The sequence below is a fragment of the Eurytemora carolleeae genome, unplaced genomic scaffold (assembly GCF_000591075.1).
Source record: "Eurytemora carolleeae unplaced genomic scaffold, Eaff_2.0 scaffold419, whole genome shotgun sequence".
In the NCBI taxonomy this organism is placed as follows: Eukaryota; Metazoa; Arthropoda; class Copepoda; order Calanoida; family Temoridae; genus Eurytemora; species Eurytemora carolleeae.
Genome location: NW_019396476.1, coordinates 71,397 through 95,049, shown reverse-complemented (window position 1 = coordinate 95,049; position 23,653 = coordinate 71,397). Strand labels below are relative to the sequence as shown.

The 23,653-nt window shown below is 32.6% G+C and overlaps 4 protein-coding genes across 5 annotated transcripts in view; all 4 read right to left on the bottom strand.

Annotated features, from left to right (window-relative positions):
• Window positions 1-39: 39 nt before the first annotated feature.
• LOC111703967 (uncharacterized) lies at window positions 40-3,870 on the bottom strand. Its single transcript, XM_023476068.1, has 7 exons — window positions 3,667-3,870; window positions 3,200-3,361; window positions 1,977-2,061; window positions 1,693-1,796; window positions 1,552-1,615; window positions 1,389-1,461; window positions 40-751 (listed from the first exon to the last, which is right to left on the bottom strand). The coding sequence occupies exons 1-7, from the start codon at window positions 3,855-3,857 to the stop codon at window positions 501-503; spliced, it is 930 nt and encodes a 309-aa protein (XP_023331836.1). The 5' UTR covers window positions 3,858-3,870; the 3' UTR covers window positions 40-500.
• On the bottom strand, window positions 3,862-8,424 carry LOC111703968 (28S ribosomal protein S2, mitochondrial). Its single transcript, XM_023476069.1, has 8 exons — window positions 8,264-8,424; window positions 7,801-7,883; window positions 7,297-7,380; window positions 6,521-6,588; window positions 5,174-5,269; window positions 4,602-4,688; window positions 4,344-4,394; window positions 3,862-3,975 (listed from the first exon to the last, which is right to left on the bottom strand). Exons 1-8 carry the CDS (start codon window positions 8,420-8,422, stop codon window positions 3,872-3,874), a joined length of 732 nt encoding a protein of 243 aa, XP_023331837.1. The 5' UTR covers window positions 8,423-8,424; the 3' UTR covers window positions 3,862-3,871.
• Window positions 8,425-8,427: 3 nt separating this feature from the next.
• Window positions 8,428-23,653, bottom strand: part of LOC111703965 (protein FAM50A) — a 20,049-nt gene continuing 4,823 nt past the window's right edge. For both annotated transcript variants that reach the window (XM_023476063.1, XM_023476064.1), the window contains exons 2-16: window positions 21,743-21,746; window positions 16,604-16,673; window positions 15,044-15,106; window positions 14,487-14,555; window positions 14,010-14,048; window positions 13,688-13,775; window positions 13,344-13,412; window positions 13,042-13,142; window positions 12,261-12,329; window positions 11,863-11,955; window positions 11,059-11,166; window positions 10,621-10,719; window positions 9,965-10,038; window positions 9,439-9,535; window positions 8,428-8,851 (exon numbers count right to left, since the gene is read on the bottom strand). In XM_023476063.1, the coding sequence (XP_023331831.1) occupies window positions 8,726-8,851; window positions 9,439-9,535; window positions 9,965-10,038; window positions 10,621-10,719; window positions 11,059-11,166; window positions 11,863-11,955; window positions 12,261-12,329; window positions 13,042-13,142; window positions 13,344-13,412; window positions 13,688-13,775; window positions 14,010-14,048; window positions 14,487-14,555; window positions 15,044-15,106; window positions 16,604-16,660 (1,152 nt within the window). In that variant the 5' untranslated portion in view covers window positions 16,661-16,673; window positions 21,743-21,746 and the 3' untranslated portion in view covers window positions 8,428-8,725. The remainder of the gene's footprint in view (window positions 8,852-9,438; window positions 9,536-9,964; window positions 10,039-10,620; window positions 10,720-11,058; window positions 11,167-11,862; window positions 11,956-12,260; window positions 12,330-13,041; window positions 13,143-13,343; window positions 13,413-13,687; window positions 13,776-14,009; window positions 14,049-14,486; window positions 14,556-15,043; window positions 15,107-16,603; window positions 16,674-21,742; window positions 21,747-23,653) is intronic.
• LOC111703984 (ubiquitin carboxyl-terminal hydrolase 32) overlaps window positions 17,072-23,653 on the bottom strand; it is a 26,575-nt gene continuing 19,993 nt past the window's right edge. The window contains exons 29-39 of the mRNA XM_023476087.1: window positions 22,808-22,918; window positions 22,290-22,445; window positions 21,419-21,548; window positions 20,849-21,097; window positions 20,486-20,672; window positions 19,932-20,117; window positions 19,445-19,783; window positions 18,937-19,044; window positions 18,450-18,564; window positions 18,110-18,185; window positions 17,072-17,684 (exon numbers count right to left, since the gene is read on the bottom strand). Of these exons, the coding sequence (XP_023331855.1) occupies window positions 17,590-17,684; window positions 18,110-18,185; window positions 18,450-18,564; window positions 18,937-19,044; window positions 19,445-19,783; window positions 19,932-20,117; window positions 20,486-20,672; window positions 20,849-21,097; window positions 21,419-21,548; window positions 22,290-22,445; window positions 22,808-22,918 (1,752 nt within the window). The 3' untranslated portion in view covers window positions 17,072-17,589. The remainder of the gene's footprint in view (window positions 17,685-18,109; window positions 18,186-18,449; window positions 18,565-18,936; window positions 19,045-19,444; window positions 19,784-19,931; window positions 20,118-20,485; window positions 20,673-20,848; window positions 21,098-21,418; window positions 21,549-22,289; window positions 22,446-22,807; window positions 22,919-23,653) is intronic.

Here is a 23,653-nt window from a genome sequence, read left to right as displayed (position 1 = left end):
TGTAAATTTCTTGTATCACAATGATGTTTATAAAAAATAAAGTTCAGATTGAACTTATACTGAGATTTTTACCATATTCACCAAGCAAACTCAAAAATGATAAAATGTAACTTTTAAATATTGCTAGGCTGTCAGTAATCACTTTAATGATCGTATAAACATTGCTAACTTCTATTACGGACAAAAAACTAAAAATTAAAAAATAACAACACTGAAAGAATAAATATTTTGAGATTCTCAGTTTATAAATGTACAATACAACAAAAACATTGTTCAAGGAAGGTAGATTAATAAATTAGATTTCACACTCACGGCAGTTTAGACATCCCCTTGGTCTGCCCGTCCTCCGGCAATCACAGAGACACGCCCCATCTCTCCTAGACCTCCACCTGGTCCATCACCCCCAGGCAATTACAGAGACACGCAGACGCCCCTCCTCTCCTAGACCTCCACCTGGTTCGCCCAACCCCAGGCAATCACAAGAACACGCCCCTCCTCTCCTAGACCTCCACCTGGTCCGCCCACCCCCAGGCAATCACAGAAACACGCCCCTCCTCTCGTGCCTTTTCTGGAGGCATCTGAAGGATACCATGCCTCCATAGTACATTAATATCCCGTCCAAACACATACACGGACCCATTTGGCTGTGGGCTGGAGATAATCGTCTTTGTTTTAGCGTGCTCAAATGCCGCGTCACGTTCTAAACCAAAAGAAACCGCAACGGTTAAGTTCGACTGCTTAGCTTTTTCCTCTGAAAGTAAAAACATAAGTAGGTACTACAGTGTAACTTTAAAGCGAAGAATAAAAAGAAACTTTAGAAAATGAAATATTTTAGCTTAGAGAAGTTATCATAATTATTATTTTTACCAAAATCAAATCAAATCATTTTTTTAGGGACGTCCTACACCCACACACCAAAATTGAAGTGACTATACTAAATCAATAATGAAGTGAGGTCTTACGATTTGTAGTTTTGCTAATTTCCATCTGGCTATTCCAAAGACTCTACAAGGAATTTTTAAGAGGTAAATCGTTATTGTTATTTTGCTAGTGTCATTAAATACGCGCGAAATTACTTAACGATCTACAACGGACATCCGACGTTATTGCCATACCGCCAATCAACCTACAGTCAAAGAATCATGTCCTGACGGCAATGATTCGTTGATCTCCAGGGTCGAGCTCCAGCCACTTACCCATGTCCACTTGGGTCTCATGGATCATATCAGGTTTGATTTTTTTTAGGACTCAGTGTGTATGCCAGATATGTAAGGAGGCCTACAAATGCTTTAAATAGCATTTTTGAACAGTACACACCTCTGTTCGAGAGAAAGCGAAGTGATTCAAAAATCAAAAAAAAATGTAAAATTTAAAAAATCAAATGAAACCTTTGATGGCTGCAGCGTCGTGATGAAAAGGTTTCCATTCTGAAGAATTTCTATACCAGTTTAATCGGGTAGCCTAAATAATGTTGGCATTAAAAATATCTTCCGCTATAAATTCTGCAATTTTTTTATAATTAAGAGAAAGATAATGGATCTTTTATTTAACCTTGATATCCATGTTGAAATAGTCTGCAATCTTGTCTAGAACCATGTGGAAGGTAGGACAGTGTCTAAAATCAAGATAATCACAAATAATGCACTATTCATTTGCTGATTTTGTAAAATATATATTGGATTTATTTCTTACTTTTTCCAGTTTGTCTGGTCATTTGCTATCAAATGGCTGTCTCCATGCCAGGAAGCCCAGATCTGGTGTTCAGTTAAACCAGATTCTGAGAGTTCATGCATCAACTGAAACCAAACCAAACCTTGAAACAGGTTTATTTTGCAAATAACAGATATCAAATTCCATGTTACATAGTAAAATATCAATTTGTTACATCAGTAATCAAGTTTACGATATTATGTCTAAATGAAATTGAACAAAAAGTTTGTAACTGTGTGTGTATACATTCATGGTTGGTTTGGTTCCTTGTTGTACAAATATAGATCTGCAGGTTTACAGAATAGGTCAGATACAAGGAGTACATCTCTAGTCTGTACTTCACGATTATACCTAGTACATTTATTGATTTATTTAAACAAAATTGTTGGGGTCATTCCTGGCCCCCTCCCAGTACTTTATAGTTCATCAGCATTTATATATATATTCTGTTTAAGTAAGTAAGTAATTAAAAAATTATTTATTTATGAAATGTAACAAAAAACATACAAAATAAAGTGTTTCAGGAGAAAATATTTTAAAACCTCTATAAGTAGAGGTTGTGGGAATATATTCCCCCAATTCTAAAAAAATATAAAAATAGAAATAAACGGAAAAGGAAAGGAAAGGATAAGGAAAGTTACATATTTATTGTTCACACTATATTTAATATAAATTAGTGGTGGATTGTTAGTATTTTTCGACGATGAACTAACAACTTTTAGAAATAAAAATTATAGATTTATTTGTAATGTTAAAAAAGAGTAAAAAAAAGGCTTTATGGAATGTGAAAGAGATATAGGTTCTATGAAAAACGGGTATTTTAAAGCATCTTTTTAATTCGCGCTGATTTTTGACATCCTTTATGTTTGATTATATATTTTACTCTTTTTAATCTTTTTATTCTTTTCAATGTAAAGTCGTCTTTGGTTTCTTCAATTTTTTTGCAAACATAGCATGTGTTAGAATAAAAACAATTATTCTGCTGATAAAAATCTTCTATTAAATTCTGTTTAAAATTCGAAATAAGATTGATATTTAAAAGCTTAGAAAAGTGTCGTTTATTTTCATACCATATTTTAGGAAAAGAAGCCCCATATTGAGCAACCCAGACTGAACTTTATGTGTTCAATGATTTAGACTCAAAAATAGATTAAGTTAAGGAAGTACCGAGCCAATCTCTAGGTAACTGTAGCAGTTTTTCCAGTATAGAACATATACAGACAAGGGGCGTATACAGGAACTAGTCCAGGGGGCTTTAACTTTTTCCAGGGGGGGGGGGGCATAGAAATCCCCTTGGAGATAATTTTTCACTTCTCCTGGGGGAGGGGGGCGGGCATAGCCTTCATAACCTATCCCCTGTGTACGCCTCTGATACTGACTTGAGAAGGCAAATCGGAACAGTGCACATTGTACAATTTACACTGTACAGTGTACAGCATGAATTAAGCACATGTACATAACAATACTTTAACCCCTGATCAACTGTTACCTAACTAATCCGGCCGGAACAGCAATTATCCTCATCTGTGAAGGTTCATGGGAAGGAGTGAAGTTTTCAGTATTCTTCTTAGGTTTTGTAGATTTTTCCTCTCGTCCCAGTAATCTTTCTCTTCTATCCTCCTCATAGTTGGTCCTCTTTTCCAACCGGTTCCTTAACACCCAAGTTTGAGTTAAAAGGAATAAATGTTACGTACAATTTGTTAAAAGGGAACGCTTTTAGCAATTATTCCAAAACCGTCATTCTGTGAAAGTCAAAGCCAAATCCTCAAAACTTAAATGTGTACACTGTACCAACATGTAGACTGTAGACTGCAGAGAAAGATGAGTTAGTTAGTTATTGCTTATACTCTGTAATTGGAAATTTTACTTTTATGATAAAAGTACCCGAATCCACAGGAATTATCAGTTACCCAACCTTCACCCATCATAGGTATTAAATCAAGATTGAGTTGTTACCGTAAATCCTCTGGTGAAGCTTGATTGATCCTATGCCGTAGATCATCATCTCCTATCCCTCCTCCACCCCTGCCCCAACCTCCACCTCTACCCCCTCTACTCCAACCTCCTTGAACCCTCCCTCCCCGTCCTCTTTTTATCCGGCCTCTACCCAACCGCATCCCATCCATCAAGTCCTCAATGCCGGCCATTTTCTTCTGGAAAATTAACGAGATATATTGTCTTGCGCGCGCTTCTCTTTGCCGCGTAGAATTGCCTTCTTGAATAGATCCAGGTACAGCCGAGTACTGGGGATAGAGTCATCATTCCCTGGCAGAAATAAAAATTTTTATTATCATTGTTTTACAAAGCGGTAAATTTCAAAGAACGGTCTGTAATGTATATTTTTCGTTTTCGATAAAAAAAGGATCTTTTTACTCCAATAAAATCTTTTTCTACAAAACATACCATATTGCTATTGGATCGAAAACTTAAAAAAATCTTCACATTCATAAAACGATATTCAATGGTTTTATGAGAAATATTTTTTGGGCAACTTGTAAAAATTTACGATATTAAACCTTGTTAATTTTAGATTTACGTTGCAAAAATAAACAATTTGACAAAAGAAATCCTTCTTTTTGTTTTGAAATAAAGAAAAACATTTTTAAAAGCTATATTTAGAATATTAATTTTACCTGGGACTGGATAGGTTATAAGATTAGGATTACAATCAGTATCCACGATTCCTATAAAAAATGTTTTTCATAAATTAATATAAATTCACGACAGAAAAAGAATAAGAATTTAAAAGAATAATTGCTGATTATCCAATTTTTGATATGATTTAATGTTACTTCTTTATATTATCTAACAACATTTAGTGTGTTTTCATATTATTTTTATTTTCTAACAATCAGAAAAAAATTAATTCTCGAAATGAACAATTTACTGACCTACTGTTGGAATACCAACTTTAGCCGAGTCTAGGATAGCTCTATGTTCAGCATACTGCTCAGATCCTCGACAGTGCAGAATAATTACTAAAAATGAAAGAATAAAGGAACTGAATACTCGCCACTTATTTTTAAAACCTTTTATCTTTGCAACCTAATATTGTAGAGACCTTCGATATTTCGAACTTTGCATTCTGTTAAATCTAATTGTCTAAGTCGTAAATATCTATGATTTACACCATCAGGTTACACCGATATCAGTTATTCCTATTCTAGTATGACAGAAAGTGCATAAAAAAGTAGTTATCTTTAACTAGTTCAACTTTTCGATATTTTTTATTCAATCTATAGTCACTTTAATTTTCGTAGAACATAATAAAAAAAGGAGTAAAATGATAATGGCTTGGTAACCCAGAATTAAAAATTGTTAAACCAAGCTCAGAACATTACCGCTTTTCTACCAAGCTCCCCAAACAAAATTGTGGCATACTCAGAAATTTGCCCGGGGGGAGGGGCTTAATTTTTTTCCAAAGGGGTTGCTCAGCTCCCTTATATAAAATAAATACAGTTACCTAGATCTGGTAGTCGCACCTCCTGTCCAAATTTAAGCGTAGAGGCGGTGAATGTATCAGTAGACCACTGTCGAGTAAAACTATATTCTCCACACTCTAACAAACCAAAACAAATTTCCAAACCAAATATATCAAAACTATATATTTCCAAACCAGATATACCAAATATATCAAAACTATATATTTCCAAACCAGATATATAAAAAATATATATTTTCAGACCAAATGTAACAAAACCATGTTTTTCCAAACCAGATGTATCAAAAAAAATATTTTTAAACCAAACATATCAAAACCATATATTTTTGCAAACCAGATATATCAAAAATATATATTTTCAAACCAGATATATCAAAACCATATATTTCCAAACCAGATGTATCAAAATATATATTTTTAAACCAAACATATCAAAACCATATATTTGCAAACCAGATATATCAAAAATATATATTTCCAAACCAGATATATCAAAAATATGTATTTTCAGACCAAGTGTTACAAAACCATGTTTTTCCAAAACAAATATAACAAAACCGTAAATAGCTATTCCAAATATATTAAGACTATCTATTTCCACCCCAAATATTTCAAAACCATAGATTTTCATATCAAACATATATCTATACCAAATATAACAAAACCGTAACAAAAATATCCTAACAAAATATATCCTTATCAAATGTAACCAAACCTTATATTCAAACCATTGAATATCATAAACTAAAATTTTTAAAAACTAAAGATAACCACACCATATGTATTATGCATAATGAAATCTGCATATTAAATCAATTACAGTCTAACAAACCCAAATCATATTAAAATAAGGTTCTCAGGGCACCCTATGCAACTCCCCAAACCCCACGTGACTATTTTAAATAAGATTGTGATGGATTATCATTTTGTTCTTAAAAATAAGTCTTTTATTACTTACAAGCTAAAGTGCCAGGCGTTGCCCGTGAAATTTTTTTTTAAAAATTATTTAAAATTATTTTTTAACTTATTGCACCTCCCAGGCTACCCATTCGGTCCAGCCGTTTGGCCGACCAGAGGGAACATTATCATATAGATTGAACTGAATTGTACAAACAAATTAAGCAGTTTTAAACGTCGTAGTAAAAATGTAAAAACCCCCATTGCAAGTATTTTGGATTTGCACACCTAGTCTATGTTAAAGCAATAGTCTTGAGGATTCCAAAATGCTATGTCTGTGCCCCAGATCTTTTCTTTGAAGTAAATTTTAATCAGGGAGAACCTTGATGTATAATGTGTATAGTGTATAGTTTATATAATGTATATAATGAAAAAAAAAATGAATAAATGTATGATAATTAGTATTGGTTCCTATTGCTGCTTTATCAACCATATGAATAAGCTGAGGTTGACGACAAACAAATAATATCAACCCGTTTCTAGTCAACCATCTTTTCAATCAATCAGTTTATATATCATTCACCAAGAAGCCATTAACTAATTAATAAATAAAGTAATTAACTAATTATTGAAATAATGAATTATTATAAAAACAAATGAATATAAGAATAAAAAAATGAAAAAATTAATAAGAGGAAGAATGAATGAACAAATGAATAAGAGGATAAATGAATGAATGAGAGGATGAAAGGATGAATAAATGGATGAAAGGATGAATAAATGGACGAAAGGATGAATAAATGAATGAATGAGTAAAATGAAAGGACGAGTGAAAGGAGAGGATGAATGAATGAATGTATTCTATGTGTATGAGAAAAGAGTGGATAAAGGAATGTTCAAAACAAATAATTGACTGAGAAGTGGGTTCCCTGTGTGCTATATGTGTATGAGTAAAGATAGAGTGGTTAAAAGAATGTTCATAACAAATAATTGACTGATAAGTAAGTTCCCTGTATGCTATATGAGTACAGATAGGGTGGATAAAGGAATGTTCAAAACAAATAATTGACTGAGAAGTGGGTTCCCTGTGTGCTATATGTGTATGAGTAAAGATAAGGTGGATAAATGAATGTTTAAAGCAAATAATTGGCTGAAAAGTGGGTTCCCTGTATGCTATATGTGTATGAGTAAAGATAGAGTGGATAAAGGAATATTTAAAACAATTAATTGAGTGAAAAGTGGGTTCCCTGTATGCTATATGTGCAGTAAAGTTTAAAGCTTGTCTCAACAGTAATGTTGTTTGATCCAAATCAATTATATTCTGTCCAAACCTAAACAAATAAATTTAACAAAGTAAACAAGACCAATGAAATAATTAGTCGTAAAGGTTTGCACGTTGCAAAAATGTTTTTAAGGGGGGGGGGTATTTTGAGATTAAAAGTTGTTTTTAAATTTACTAAATAACTAAATTTCTACCACTTTATTTATTGACATGTCATTGTTTACCCAATATCAACAAACAAATTAAAATACTTTTGTAAACAAACAGAATTACTTACAAAGAATGAGACTTTTCAGACGACCTACATTATTTCAGTTTGACGACCTGAAGGTTAAATTTGCCTTTCTGCTTTTAATATTTACTTTAACAGGTAGACTCAATGATTTGAAAGTAAAAGAAACACAAGGAATCATGAGGTCTGATCCTATGTGGGTAACTCTGTATATTTACTGTATTAAACAACAACTACCTTGTGCCGAATATGAATTGATTCATTCTAGGATCCATGGCTGTTTCCTTGTGTCCTAGATGTACCCTTGCATCAAATAGATCCTAATCCAAGGGGAATCATGGTTCAATCCAATACAAAACATTAAGAAACAGTTCAGTTACAAAGTACATAATAGTACATTACATGAGTACAGAGTGGAGTACAGTATGGTGCATTACCGCCAAGTATAGAAAAGAGAAGACTGTGCACTGTACAATTCAAATAATACAGTACAGTGAAGGTGTACAGGCTTGTAAATTACAATGCAGCACAGTTAGTCCGGTTTAACACAGTACAGATTGAGTCAAAAATGAAGAAAAAAGAGATATTTTTTATATTTATCTTAAACTTTTATGAATATTTTTAAAATTTATTTTCTTCTTCTCAAATTATTGATGGAAAATAAAATTTTGTTAAAAAATGATCAAATCCATATTCTTTCCTTGACAGTAAATAGTTTGTTGACTCCGAAATAATCCTGATGCTTGAGAGAATCCTCTTCTTTAACCTCAAGCCTCCGAGGCTCATGGAAAACCTCCGCGGACAGCTGTCTGATAGAACCCTTCGGTAATCGGAGCAGTAGCTTAGAGAACTGTAACATTTTTATCTGAAATAAGGTTCATTTTTATATCTTCAAGTTGATAGTAGTATATATACAGTGAGGCCCATACATCTCATCTGTGTAATATGAAGACGACATTTAACCAATCTTTTTGTATCTGATGTTATAAAGCAATTAGTTTTACCAATAGCTTAAAATTCAAATAATATAGTGACAGGGGTTGTTCACACTAGACACTCACAATTCACAGCTGCTGTGTTTCATGTTGATTGGACTATCTAGATTATATAATTTTAGTCGTCTTCCCTATTCCAAATCACTGTATTAGAAAGAATGAACAGTTTATCTAAATGTTTTGGCTTGATAATGCATTTCACAGACAGTAGATTTCGAGCATTTACACATTCCACGGCAACCAGAAGCAGATCCTTTAGCAAGCTTCTTCAATACATTCTCCTCCTCAGTTCCCTGAATATATCGTTGTCGTTGTCGTTGTCGTTGTCATTATCATTTTCATTATCATTATCATTCATTATCATTAACACTATCAATATCAATATCAATATCAATATCAATATCAATATCATTATCATTGTCATTGTCATTGTCATTATCATTATCATTATCATTATCATTCATTATCATTAACATTATCAATATCAATATCAATATCAATATCAATATCAATATCAATATCAATATCAATATCAATATCAATATCATCATTATTATCATTATCATTATCATTATCATTATCATTATCATTATCATTATCATTATCATTATCATTATCATTATCAATATCAATATCATTATCATCATTATCATTATCATTCATTATCATTAACATTATCAATATCATTATCAATATCATTATCATCATCATCATCATTATCATTATCATTATCATTGTCATTGTCATTGTCATTGTCATTGTCATTGTCATTGTCATTATCATTATCATTATCATTATCATTATCATTATCATTATCATTATCATTATCATCATTATCAATATCATTATCATCATTATCATTATCATAATCATTATCTACCTCTGCAGCAGTAGGTTGGAAAATACTGGTACTGGTTGTGAAGTCAAGTTTAGAATCCTGAGCTTGATATGTCTTCGTGGGATCATACGGCTCCCATCTTGAACAAAATCACATTTAACGAAAAAATATTTTATTTTAGATTAAGATTTGTATGTTTTTAATGATACTATTAAGGAGATATTGATGAGAGCAAAAGATTTGAAATCCTAATATTTACGTACCAGATATCATTAAATAAATAATTCCTTTAAAACTTGTGTTCTAATGATTTAGTTCACAGCCGTACATAATAAAATCAAGAAAAATTAACAAAAAACACGATTTCACACTGAAACATTGATAAATATCTGTACTAAATTGTGCTATATTGTACTGCACTGCACACTGTGCTGTACACTGTACTGTACACTGTACTGTACACTGTACTGTACACTGTACTGTACACTGTACTGTACACCGTACTGTACACTGTACTGTACACTGTACTGCACTGCACTGCACTGCACCGCATTGCACTGTACTGTACCTAGATGCCGGGAAAATATGTTTGTTTCTTTCATACCAGGACCTCAGAACAACCTTTCCAGCATGAGATTCATCCTAATAATTTTCATCCTTTAATTCATCTTTTTATTCATAAACATTGTTATTTTTACCCAAAATAATCTTTTTTATAATTCAATCTTTTAAAGATCTAATGAATTTAAAATTTAAACAATTAATAAGTATAAAAATAAAAAATAATTTAAGACAACTTCTTTTTTATCTCATATTTTTTTTGAAAAACTAACACAAAACTTCACTTTACTATTCATCGTTTCGGAGTCAAACATACATTTTCAATGGTAGCATCATGTCGCAGTCGAATATACAATCTTTCTGGTAGCATTGTGTCATAGTAGAACAAACCTTTCCTAAGGTAGCATCGTGTGACTGTCGAACATAACTATTCTATCTTAGCATCGTGTCGTGTCATTGTAGAATATGTACCTTTTCTATGGTAGCACATTATATAGTATCGGAGTCGAACCTACCTTTTCTATGGTAGCATCGTGTCGCAGTCGAACCTACCTTTTCTATGGAAGCATCGTGTCGCAGTCGAACCTACCTTTTCTATGGTAGCATCGTGTCGCAGTCGAACTTACCTTTTCTATGGAAGCATCGTGTCGCAGTCGAACCTACCTTTTCTATGGAAGCATCGTGTCGCAGTCGAACGTCGTCGTAGACGTCGAATTGGAACAATGGTCCAGTCTTACCTCTGGCTCGGGATACAATAAAATCCTGCAAAAGTTCAATAAAAAGTTCAATAATCTGCGAGTCTAGAAATTTCAATTTTATTTAGTAAATTAGTAAAATTAGTAAATTAAATTTGACGTTTAATTAAAATCTCATATGTTTTCATTGAAAGTTGAGAAAAACAAAAAATAAGTAACTAAAAATTTACATTATCATAATTGTACGTAAAATCAAATAAGAGGAGCTACGAGGTCATAAAGATAGTTCAGAAAAAAATTGACCTTTGTCTTCATGGATTCTATTTGATCATCTGATAAGGAAAACTATTTGTCTTGCTTGTGTAAATGAATGCCGCGTAAATAAAAGACGATGATGTAAACGTACGTAGAATGTGTTATGCTGTGGAATGATGAGATCCTCTTTAACGAACATAAGTTGGTCAGCTGATGCTATCTTTAGTTCAGGGTACTCTCCACGGATGGATTCCAAAACCTTCAAATCAAATCATTATTAGTTTAGTTTCATAATAAACATATGTCGTAAGTCGGATATTGCTGTAGGTCAGACATTCCGTAGAGGGGATGTTGCGTATCAACAATGTGACATTAGCGTTTAGTTCTTATTGTGAGCGTAATAATTTACAAGTTTCAGATCAGCTAATTCTACTGAACAGGGTTCGCAGAAAACTTTCCTAATATATTTTCTCTGTGAAGGAACTTTGAATATTAAGTTCGGAATATTCACCACGGATACATTCCAAAACCATTGTTTAGTCCTAATTGTGAGCGCAGTTCAAGGTTTCAGTTCAGGGTTTGCTAACTTTACTTCATTTGAATGAATATTGAAGATTTGACGAACTCCAGTCGCGAGGTTCATGTAAAGATTTCTACAGAAAATAAACGAGGAAAAATTGGTTGAGATGTTCTAGACAAACGAAGACATCATTCATCCTATTTTCTCTAAGGTTACGTGACGCAGAGAAAATGAGCTTTAGCCACAAAAAGTATTTTTTTAATTCCTGTATTGTAGACCTTAGATATTTCAAATTATAAATTTTGTTACTATTAAAGAATTTAAGTTTAAAATATTAAAGGTTAACACCATTAAGTTTCAAAGGTATAAGGATTAGAACATTTGAGTGTGTAACAAAATCTCAGTTTCTTTCCAAGATAAGAGTTTTTAACTAACCTTACAAAGGAATTGATAAATAGTATTTCCTTTTTTAGAAAATATAGTTTTCCTGTGTCCAGAACCATCCCAGTAACTATAGGTTATCTCAACCTGCAAACAAAACATTAATTTAAATTAGAATGTTAGGGTCGTCTTACTAATAATATAAAAGTTAAAATCTTATAGTGTTATCATATGCCAGCTATGCTACATAAAAAACATATTTTAACTTTAAAGGAGAAAGGTAAAAAAAATTTTAAATATTAAATGAATCAAAACATTTAAAAAAAAATTTGTTGATTTGACAAGATTGATAATTCCGAGGTCAAAACTTTCTTGTTTAAAATCAATTCCTTTTGTCGTGTGAGAAGATTAATATCGAGTACAGACTTTACAGATCACTTAATGTTTTGTACCTCCTCCTCCTTTATCTGTTTCTGCTTGGACTCCCACTGCTGTCTCAACTCCTCTCTCAACCTGTTCTCCTGAATCATCAAGTACAGTACAGTTTGTTTACAAACAATGGCGTCATTCAACAATAACTGGAGTACAATTCAACATAGACTTAAGTATTAAAGGAACCATGATGTCCTTCCAAAGCCAGAATTATGTTTTCTATTGCAATAATCTTTTCCTCCGTGAATGGGACTGTAGTCGTTATTTCAAGTGACCTTCCATTTAAAGAGTTTCAAATTCGTTTCACAACAGTACCCTTGAAATCTATATCTCAGTATATTTAGAAATTCTGACAATGTTCTTCATTGTCTCTGCAGGGTAAATCCGGTTACAATTAATGTTTTAAGAGAAAAATAGAAAAAATATTCAGCTAAAAAAAGGATATCTCATTCATCCTAGATTAGACAAAGGTTTAAGGTTGCAAATTTAAAATGCCAATCTATAAATGAAGGATCAATTGAAATTACGTTGACAGATAGTCATCACTTGACATTACGTGACAGATAGTCATCACTTGAAATTACGTGACAGATAGTCATCACTTGAAACTACGTTGACGGATAGTCATCACTTGAAATTACGTTGACAGATAGTCATCACTTGAAATTACGTTGACAGATAGTCATCACTTGAAATTACGTTGACAGATAGTCATCACTTGAAATTACGTTGACAGATAGTCATCACTTGAAATTACGTTGACAGATAGTCATCACTTGANCATCTTCTCCCTTTCCGTACCTCGTCGTCCCTATCCCTGTCTGGAAGAAATGTTGTATCAACATCAGGATTCATGCCAAACCTTTTCTTCTTCGGAGGAGAATCTTCTTCATTTTCTTCTTCTAAACAGTTTTTAATAAATATTTTTTATTAATAAAATGTACTGATTAAAGTATCAAAGTATCAAAATCTAAGAAAGTACTTAAAGACCAAAAAAGCTCTATTTGAATAAAGATGAACTTGGACCACAGAACTTTTTTGGGTGAAATATATTTTTTGATTTGATTTTGATTTTTTGATTTGATGAATTATTTAATGTTTACCTTCTTCTTCCTCTTCGTCGACGAAAGAAAGAGCTTTTAGTTTCTTTCTCTCTTTCTCTTTCTTCTTTTCTGTTTTTAAGAGGTTCAGAATTATTTATACAAAAACAAAATTCTTCCTATACAAAACCAAGGGAGTTCTTTCTCAAGATTTTCTAATCATTGTGCTTTAGCAACCAGATGGTTCAAGGTTAAAAAGATGTAGAGATTTGAAAATCGGAGTTTGAGAAGAATATTTAGTTTTTTGGCGAAATTAAAAGGCTATGAAAATTTTGCCAAGAAACTTCTGTTATAATAAAAGTGAAAAGCTGGAAAAGTAATTAAGGTTTTTGGTTCTAAACCCATTCCTTTTTCTCTAATTTTATCCTGCTGTTCTTTAATCTTATCCTTCTCTTTCTTTACTAATCTCTTCTCACGTTCCAACATTGCTCTCTCCTGCACATCAAATTTTATAAGATTTTAAACTCTGTTAATAAAAACTAAAATTATTCAGATTTTCAAATGTACTTTTTTTTGCTTCTTTGAAATTGAAATCAAAAGCAATTAGGGCGTTGTTAAACTTTTTCTTTTCTTCCATGCCCCCCCCCCCATCACAGCTTTTTCTTTCTACACACCTTCCCCTATTTCAAATACAAAAACGGATTTTGAAAGAAAATATCATAAAATTTCCTGAGTCTGTTTCATCTGGTCTATGGTGACGAGTCCGATCTAAACAAAAAGATTTTTTTTTTAAATTCTCAGATTTTTTATAAATGAAGATTTTTTTGAAGGACTAGGTTTAAAAAAGGGTAATATTAGGGGTTAAAAAGGATTGAAGTGAAGATAAACTAGAATTAAACTTCTAGGATTGATGTGAAGATAAACTAGAATTAAACTTCTAGGATTGAAGTGAAGATAAACTAGGATTAAACTTCAAGGATTACAGTGAAGATAAACTAGGATTAAACTTCAAGGATTACAGTCAAGATAAACTAGAATTAAACTGATAGGATTACAGTGAAGATCAACTAGGATTAAATTTTTAGGATTGAAGTGAAGATAAACTAGGATTTAACTGATAGGATTACAGTGAAGATAAACTAGAATCAAAGTGGATTAGGTTTATACAACTAGGATTCAATTTTTAGGATTAAACTGTTAACTGACCGTGCTAGCTTTAATCTCATTCTCCACCGCGTCAAAATGTGCAGAGAACTTGTTTTCTATCTTATCCACCTATTTGAAATAAATTTGTTATACAGAATGTTATACAGAAATGTTATACAGAATATATAGTATAGTATACAGAATCCAAATATATAGTATAGTATACAGAATCCAAATATATAGTATAGTAGACAGAATCCAAATATATAGTATAGTATACAGAATCAGAATCATTATTTTGTTCATTTAGTTCACTTCATTTTTCTTCATGTTCATTATTTCTAATATTGTGATTTTTATCCGTAGTTATCTTTTTTAATTTTATTATACTCAATTTGTTTAAGTTGTGCTTTTTTGTTATTCTTTTAAGTTTTGAAATTATTTATGACATATTTTAGTTTTCCAAATTTGTTTTGTAACATATTAATGATTGTATTTACATGGAACTTTTTGCAAAAAAATCAGTTTTGTCCAAAACTATATCAACAATACTGAATAATCGCCTCAGACTCAAATTTTCTGTCCCCATTTCTTTGAAATAGTTCATTTTCTCCTACCTTGAGACTGTCAGACAACTTCTTCTTCCTGAACTCGGCATCTTCCATCTCCCTCTCACGGGCCTAGAATATTTTACTGTATTTCTAAAGGGACTGTAAACGTAGTTTCAAGAGAACTTCCATTTAAAGAATTTCAATGGTACCCTTTAAACCTTTACTGAAACAAGGATGACGGACTTTTCTTTATTTACCTACAGAAACTACAGAAACCTTAGTAATTAACATATTGTTTTAAATTAAATTGCAAATCCCTGTGAACTAAATTGAGAAACCAGTGACCGAATTTAAAGAATTTGAGCCGCGGTTTAAATCTGCCAAAACCCGGGTTAAATTAAGCGCCGGCTTAAATCTTGAAATCTTGATACAATTTTAAGTGGAACCAACTATATTTAAGCCACGGCTTAAATTTTAACCGCCGTTCAAATTCTTTAAATTCGGCCTCAGTTTTTCATAGAGATCTTAACAATTTTTAAACCAAGTTAATAACATTCTTCTGGTTCTTACATCTAACAATACACCCAGTCAAAATTTAAGGCAAAAGAAAATTTAATGAGTTATGATCGGAAATACAAACAGAGATTTCTACTTTAATACATATTGTATAAAGATTTCAAATTCCAATATTAGAAAAAAATAGGTTTGCTGGTAGTGGTTTACCAGTTAAACAATATGCCAAAATTGTTGAATCTGAATCTTTAAAGTTGTTAAAGGAGTTTAAGAATGGTTAACGATAGATACGTTGGACGTGTCAAGAATGGTAAAATAATATTTCCAGCTACGCTTAACTACAAAGCGATACCAAATCAGTGTAGCAATACTTTTTTTTCACGGGCAACACCAGGCCCTTCACCTAGTTCTTAATAAATCAATTGAATATGAGACTCCAATTTGAGTCTTGAAGGAACTGTAAACTTAATTTTTATTTTTATTTCTGTGAATTTCTCTATTGTTTCTTCTAAACAAGAAGAATTGTGATCTTATCTTTAATCCTTAATTTAAAATGAAAATGATCAGTTCGTTAATAAAATAGTACCGGGATGAATGTTACAGAACCATTATAATTTGCTAAAAAAATTCAAAACATTCTAAAAATTATTAAAAAATGGAATATAAAACATTTAATAATATATTATGCGTAGGAAGAAAGTGTAATAATAATATATTATACATGTATAATGTATTTTCATTATTATTATTAAAATTTAACCTACAGTCAAAGAATCATGTCCTGTAGCCACATCTTTATCCAATAGAGCTTTAAAATCTTTTATATTTATTTACATCTTACAAATACAACTAAGTATAAATACTAAATATGAAATAAATTTGTGATAAATCTTTTCCCCCTAATTCTCTGATTACTAGCATACTCTCCAAAAATAAACCCAAACCTAGGGAATTACCGCTTTCCGTGAATATATTCCCCTTGTCATGATATAAAGTTTTGAACACATTTTTACTTTTCGTAAAAAATAGATTTTGAATTTTTCAGCAATTGAAAACTAACCTCCCTCCCTCATAAAAGGATTAAATTGTAATAAATTTAAACCCCCGTCAAACCTTGCCAAGCCTAACGGCCCTAAGTCCATCAGCTGCTTGTCCTCCATATGCCGCCATTTTGTTTTTATCTGAAACACACGTGGAAACTTACACAAGCTCGCGAGTAGAATAGAAAATATAAAAGCTCAACATTCAATATAAATATCTGCAATCATAATACAAACTTTCAGCAGGAGAATATTCATCAACAAGGATTTACAAATGGAAATAGAGATTTTCAAGAATTCTTCAAAATATGCTTTTCAAAGCAAGAAAAGATAACATGTGAAAAGCTAGAATCTATAAATCGAAAATTAGGCATTCTGGCTGCGTAATAAAACTTTAAATGAAATATAAGATGGCTTTTTGAGTTTGATGAATAAAAAGTAATTAGAACAACATAAATTATCACAAATATCACACAGTATTCAGAAATTTTCAGTATGAAGACCTTTCGTCTTAAAAGAATTTCTTCTAATAATTCTCTGATAAATGCTAGAAGGATTTAATGTTAACCCCTCTAAATATATATTTTCTTTAGAACAAAATAAATAAAATTAATAAATCTTGTAACAGTAATAAACTAATATCCGTGTAGGTATTGGAAGACCTTTAGAACATGTTTTTGATATTATGGATGAGTTAAAATTGAGTAGAGTGGAGTATTGTATTTCTGATCCAGTATTTGATATGACTAGAGAAGGAAAAATTGAAACCATAAATTAAAAAATGCGCAAAAAAAGAGCGAGAATTGGGAAAACAAAAAGATCTTCATGGAATGTGTACGCGCGATCTATTTAAAACAAAAATTTCAGAAATAAATAATATTTTTTGACAAATTTGACATTTTACCATTGTCTATCAATCTCGATAAGAAATAAGTAGAATATTTATATAAGGATATGAATGTCTAAGATCACAAAAATGGCGTTTGCCCTGAAGCTGCCACGAGACCGGAATTGATCCGGCGGGAAATCACGTGAGTGTTGAGTGTACACTGGACATTATTACATAAGTGAACACTGTTTCTTAAAGTCCATTTCTAACTCTTCTTCCAGAAGTAAAGTGTCTGCTTTTAATCCAGTCACATCTGGGAGGTAATCTTAGAACAAAAGTTTGTAAAATCGTTTGTCTAGGACTTTTTAACAACTTTTGTAGAATAATTAACAAGACTACAACGAGAACCATTAAACTGTAGAATAATTAACAAGACTACAACAAGAACTATTAAACTGTAGAATAATTAACAAGACTACAACGAGAACCATTAAACTATGGAATGGTTAGACTCAAGTTATGACTTTAAACGGCATCTGTGCAGTTGACAAATAACCTTTTCAATCAACTGGTAAAACTATTTGCTTTATTACAGCATCAAATTCATGTATCGTCTTTCTAATCCACAGGTTTATGGGACTCACTGTATATAAAGAATTAATTATTCTTTGCCAGCTAAATTAAAATGTTATGGTATTTGCTCGACTCTAAAAAATGATTTCTAGAAATTCAGCAGACTGAAAAAAATACCTGTCGTAGAAAGGCCTTCTCTTTCATAAAGTAAAATATAAGCCGAGCTTTTATCTATGTTTGATTCTGGAACTTCCTACTCGTTTAAACTCATTTAACAACAAGTAGATTTCCTTGATTGATTTAGGTTTTAATTTAATGAATTTTTTTCTTTGATTTTACATGATTTAAAAGTAAAAATTTGATCAATTTTAAGAAAGATAAAATATCATAAGAATTGTTGTTTTTTCTAAATTAATGTTTATAGTACACAAACCTTTTTTTCGTTATAAATCCATATTGGATATAAATCAAAAGAAAAGCTTAATCTCTAGTGTAAAATAATAGTTGGTAAATATTCCTTGCATGATGAATCATTATGACAAAACCAGTTTCCTGAACTGGTTTTGCTGTACGATACATAGTGTCCTCCTCCCAGTACACCAGAGTGACAAACCATTGCATACATGTTGTACCTAACAATAATACATTTTTGTAATTTTTTCTCAACCTTGTCAAAAATCAAATCAAGTAAAATCAGACTTTTAGGGACGCCCTACATCCACCACCAAACATGAAGTGTTTTACAACAGTAGGTTTGAATGTTTATAGTTTGAAATACAGTCGTAGTCGTATATATCAAAACAATGAAGAAGACTTCAGATTTCAATGGATTAACATAAATATGGGAACAAAGAGAAACTGTCAAATTAAAGCTTCTCTTTGTTTACTTGTAAACTTGTAATTTGAAAAAAAGCTTGTTAAAAATCACAACTTTAATAGAAAATTCGTCTTCATTGTATTGATTCAAACGCCGACCACTGTATATAAAAATATATGAATGTTACTTTATATCAAGTGGATGATGGCCAGGTTCTAAAAGATGTCCATGGAAATCCTTGAGATCATGATCTTCAATAGGATGCTGAACCAAAGATGTCGAGATCTGACGTGTTCTAAATAAATACTTTTTTATCATGTATTAACGGTGCATTGCTCCAAGCAATACATCAGTCTTAAAGGGACTGTAAACATTACTATAAGTGACATTTGCATAAAGGGTAACTTCCGATCAAGTATGAACTATTTATATCTCTGTTTGTAATCTTAAAACTGTTTTTAATTGTGGTTTCTTCACTAAAGTGACATCATTTCTTCATTTGCAATAAGAAACAAGCACATTTAAAATCATAAAAACGACAATATTGTTCAGATAAAGGATTGAGAATCTGGCATTGCCATTTTTGCCTGGAGGGTCACTTAAAAGTACGCTTACAGTCCCTTTAAAATTGAAATTTTAGTCACCAATTAAAAAACAAATATTTCTCCTGTTCTGAAGATATAAGGATAGATTACCTTCCACCCAGGGGTCTGTGACTAGATTTAATATGTTCAGTCTTGTTCGTCAGTTTGGAAAAATTTAAATTTTCGGGTTCGAAAACATCGGAGCTTGCACTCTCCCCGCGCTCCAGGATCCCGTGGCTGTTCCCGCTGTTAGACTCGATCCCAGAGTCGTTGGGGTCCTCCTCAATTCCAGGCTCAGGGGTCGCCGCAGTTTCAGCAACTCCAGGTTCATTTAACCGTCGGCCGGTCGGCGGGATCACCGGCGGTAACGGTTCGCTAAGTTCGGCGATCGTTTCGGCTTTGCAACTTATAGAGGGTAATCTCCCAGCTCTTTTACTCAACTCCTTATACCTAGAAAAGGGTCAAGTTAAGATCCCAGAAAATTCAAAGAAAAGGATTGTTTTTTAGAAAATGAAAATAAAACTTATTATTTGAAGTTTTTATTTGGCCCGCTAAATTCTGGATTTTTAATGCTAAAATTAAGAGCATTCAATTTCACCTGATTAGGGTTTCTGCTGGCACTGCGGCTAGGTATTTGGTTAAATCTAAACCAGAAAATGGAAAATCCACAATTTTGTGAGATTTTATCCACTTATTATTAACGCACTGGAACCTCTTGAGATGAACGATGAGTATCGGCGGTAATCGCCAGATCTGAAGTTTCTTCACCGCCAATTGGTGAGTTCTAGAAAAAGATATCACGTGATTCTTTATTATGACCTGTCAAGTTTTTTATTTCTGATCACAATGACTTAATAAAAGATCAGTTCAGTATTTGAGATATAGACTTCACTTCATTGTAGAATGAATTCCACAAAATTAGAAAAAATCGTCAAAAAAGAAATAAGCAGAGAATTGGATAAGAACTAGATATGCTCTTAGAATTACTTTGTGCAATAGTGACAAAATTAAGTAGTTTTCTTACAGTTTTGCCTGATAAATTGATTAATTGATAAGATTATAATAGTTGTGTAATTGATAATAAAAAATTTGAGTAGTTTTCTTTTTTTAAAAGTGGAAACAGTTTTGACTGATAGATAGATATTGACTTACTTGCAGGCGGAGCAGTAGTACTTCTCCTTCTCCCCCAGCTGTTCCTCCTGGGTGAACGCCTCCAAACATTTACCCAGGGTGATAGGCTCAGTAGCAGCCCGCCTACTCTCAGCTACACTGGAGTCCTCATGCCACGCCCTCTCAGCACCAGCCAGGTAGCGCAGATGAAGGGCGGTCGGGTCCCAATCTTAAATTATAAAAAATGGAGGAAATTGAAAGATTTAAACACTTTTTAATTGAATAGAACGACGCAATCTTCCACATAATTATTCAGATATAGGCTTAAAGGGTACTGTTGGGAATCAATCATGTCCCTCTTAAAATGGAGAATGACTGTAAGGTAATGTATCAACTAAAATGTACCGATAGCAAAGAATGACGATGGAGTGGAGAGCCGCTCTGCTGTGCAGGGTACAGGACACCCTCGACACATACTACTCCAGGAGCAACTAGAGCACCAGGAACCATTACTCTTCACTGTCTTGAGTATAAACGGATATTCATATCCGAGACTATCATCACAATCTGTAGCATGGTTAGACGCAGCCTTGTCCTGCGGGGGTAGCGGGGATATAAGCCGGGCAACCTGCTCCCAGACCCAACCATACAATTCTAAATAATTAAAATTATAACAATAAACATTAAAAATAGCCTAGGCCATTACCAAGACCATGACCATGACTACGACAATGACCAAGTCGATGACCACGACAACGACAACAACAACGACGACAACGACTACGACGACGACGACGACAACAACGACAACGACAACGACAACGACGACAATGACAATGACAATAACAATGACAAAATGACAAAATGAAAGTGACATGGTCATGGATATGGTCATGGTCATGGTCATCGTCATCGTCATCGTCATCGACCATGACCATGACCATGACCATGCCCATGACCATGTGACCATATTACCTTGTCCTGTAGTTTCTGAAGTATAGCTAATAACTAGCGGAATCCCAAAGAGTGCAGGTCTATACTTCTCGCTGGAAAGAAAATAAAACTCCTGGGGTAGCATCTTACGGTGTAAACAGACAACTATACCCTGCAACAAAATAGTTTAAATTAAATTTCTTTCTCTCTCTCGTCTTGTTTCTAGTAGGACAAGATATTTTTATGTTAGTTTTTGATCTCATTATCTATGATTATCAATTAATTTCTTTATTGTCTGATCTATTTCTGTCAAATTGCAATTTTTCTGTTAAATTGTCCATACATTGCTTATCGGGAATTGTCATCCTTTCTCTTTTACGTCATCATGTCTCTTGTCTAATTTATCGTCTTTCACATATATGATGACGTTTTGTCTGGCCCCCCTGACCATGTTACATATTGTCTGTTTATCTTCTGCATATTGTCTCTTTATTTTCTATTTCTAGTCTGTTTATTGTCTGTTTATTGTCTGTTTATTGACTGTTTATTGTCTGTTTATTGTCTGTTTATTGTCTGTTTATTGTCTGTTCATTGTCTGTTTATTGTCTGTTTATTGTCTGTTTATTGTCTGTTTATTGTCTATTTACGTATTGTCATATATTAACTCTTTAAATCTTATTCCACGTCACTTTTGAAAATATTTCATCTACTCTCCACTCTTCTATTTATTCATAGTCTGTTAAAGCCTATCGTCTCTTTAATCCGGGGCCTTTTATGATTTATATCTCTTAAATAAGCACAAAACTTTCCTCTCTAATCCCAAAACAATATTTTAATCGTCCAGGCTGGTTCTAAGTCGAATTCTATGGCACTTGATGATTAACTATTTATCGTGAAAACATAAAATCTGAACCTGAGTGTAATCTCCTAGATGCGTGGGTAGAGTTGAAGCTGATGAACCCCTGTCACTATCTACAGTACCGGAAGTGAGAGTAGAACTAGCGCTTGATCCACGTGAATGTTGTCTCTGCTCTTCACCACAGCTTACTACCGTCTCCTCCTCCTCCTCCTAAGAAACATGCAATTGAAAAAAGTTTCATGTTTTCCAGCCATTTTGCATTACAAAAATTTGTTCCAAATTCTAAAAAACGAAGTTATTTTTTTGGCGTTGCCCGACGTTCGTGGAATCTTCTTAAATATTTTTTTTAATCGATTTAAAAAAAAATTGTCTTCCTAGAGGAGGGGGGAGGGGTATATTAATGTTAATTCTGAAATTTTTTGTTGGAAAAGCAGGGTATTAAATTCAGAATTCACAGACATTATAGTTTTAATGTTTTGAGTTTATATTCATGTTTTCGTTAATATCTCGTAATCACAGATTATCGTAAAAAAACAAAAATAAAAACCTGGAATAGAAGACTCCAAATTAACCTGAATTAGTGAAGAATCACTGGTAGGAGATAGATCTGATATTTCTGTTCTAGATTGTTCTTCTGCTCCCTGGTCAGCAGGGTCAGCCTGGTTCCCGGATACAGGAGGTGCCTTCACAGATTCAACGATATAGGTGCACCCAGTTCAGGATTGAAGTGAAAATTTTAAAGTGGAAAAACGACGATATCTTTCACAATGTTAAATTGGGTACCGTTGTGAATCGAAAATTCATTCCCCCTAAATGAAGGGTTACTTAAAATTACGTTTACAGTCCCTTGTAGGGGTTTATTCTAGTTCCCAAGGTTCCTCTAAGAGCTGATAAGGATCAGTTTCGTATATTTCATTTGATGTCAATCTTCCAGTTTGTCAACGTTGCTTTAAGTTCAACCCTTATTTTAAAAATGCAATTGAACGCTTATATACTTAATTATGATGTAAAATATTCAGTTTGAAATCTTTTAAGTGTCAGAAATGTTCTTGTTTGTATTTTCTGTCTGAAGAAAGTCCGAAAAATTGTAAATCATCAATTTTCGGATGAATAATAAGGAATTTTTTATCATTGATGCTTGGATCAATGTAACCCCCCCTCCCGTCCGTCACCCAAACTAGAAAGCATGCATAAGAGATGAAGTGGTAAAATTAAAGATTAACTATATAAGCTATTTAGGAAGAATATATGATAGTATAATGAAGGAGCATCTACAAAAAATGAGAGTAAAAGACTTATATTCCAGACTTAAAGGAACTGTTGAAGTGATTATTAGTGAGACTTCATTAATAAAGTAACATGCCCGATTCAAACCACCTGCTTTACATGAATTCTATATTTTGGTTTTTTAATAATTG

Excerpts from the sequence above, each read along its gene's own strand:
- LOC111703967 (XM_023476068.1), bottom strand. The coding sequence starts at position 3,857 with ATGGCCGGCATTGAGGACTTGATGGATGGGATGCGGTTGGGTAGAGGC. Across the intron at positions 3,362-3,666 it reads GCTTCACCAGAGGATTTACG|GAACCGGTTGGAAAAGAGGA; the intron begins GTAACAACTCAA and ends TTGGGTGTTAAG. Across the intron at positions 1,616-1,692 it reads GACCAGACAAACTGGAAAAA|ACACTGTCCTACCTTCCACA; the intron begins GTAAGAAATAAA and ends TCTTGATTTTAG.
- LOC111703968 (XM_023476069.1), bottom strand. The coding sequence starts at position 8,422 with ATGTTACAGTTCTCTAAGCTACTGCTCCGATTACCGAAGGGTTCTATC. Across the intron at positions 7,884-8,263 it reads ACAAACTATTTACTGTCAAG|GATCTATTTGATGCAAGGGT; the intron begins GAAAGAATATGG and ends CCCTTGGATTAG. Across the intron at positions 5,270-6,520 it reads GGTTGATAAAGCAGCAATAG|AGTGTGGAGAATATAGTTTT; the intron begins GAACCAATACTA and ends TTGGTTTGTTAG.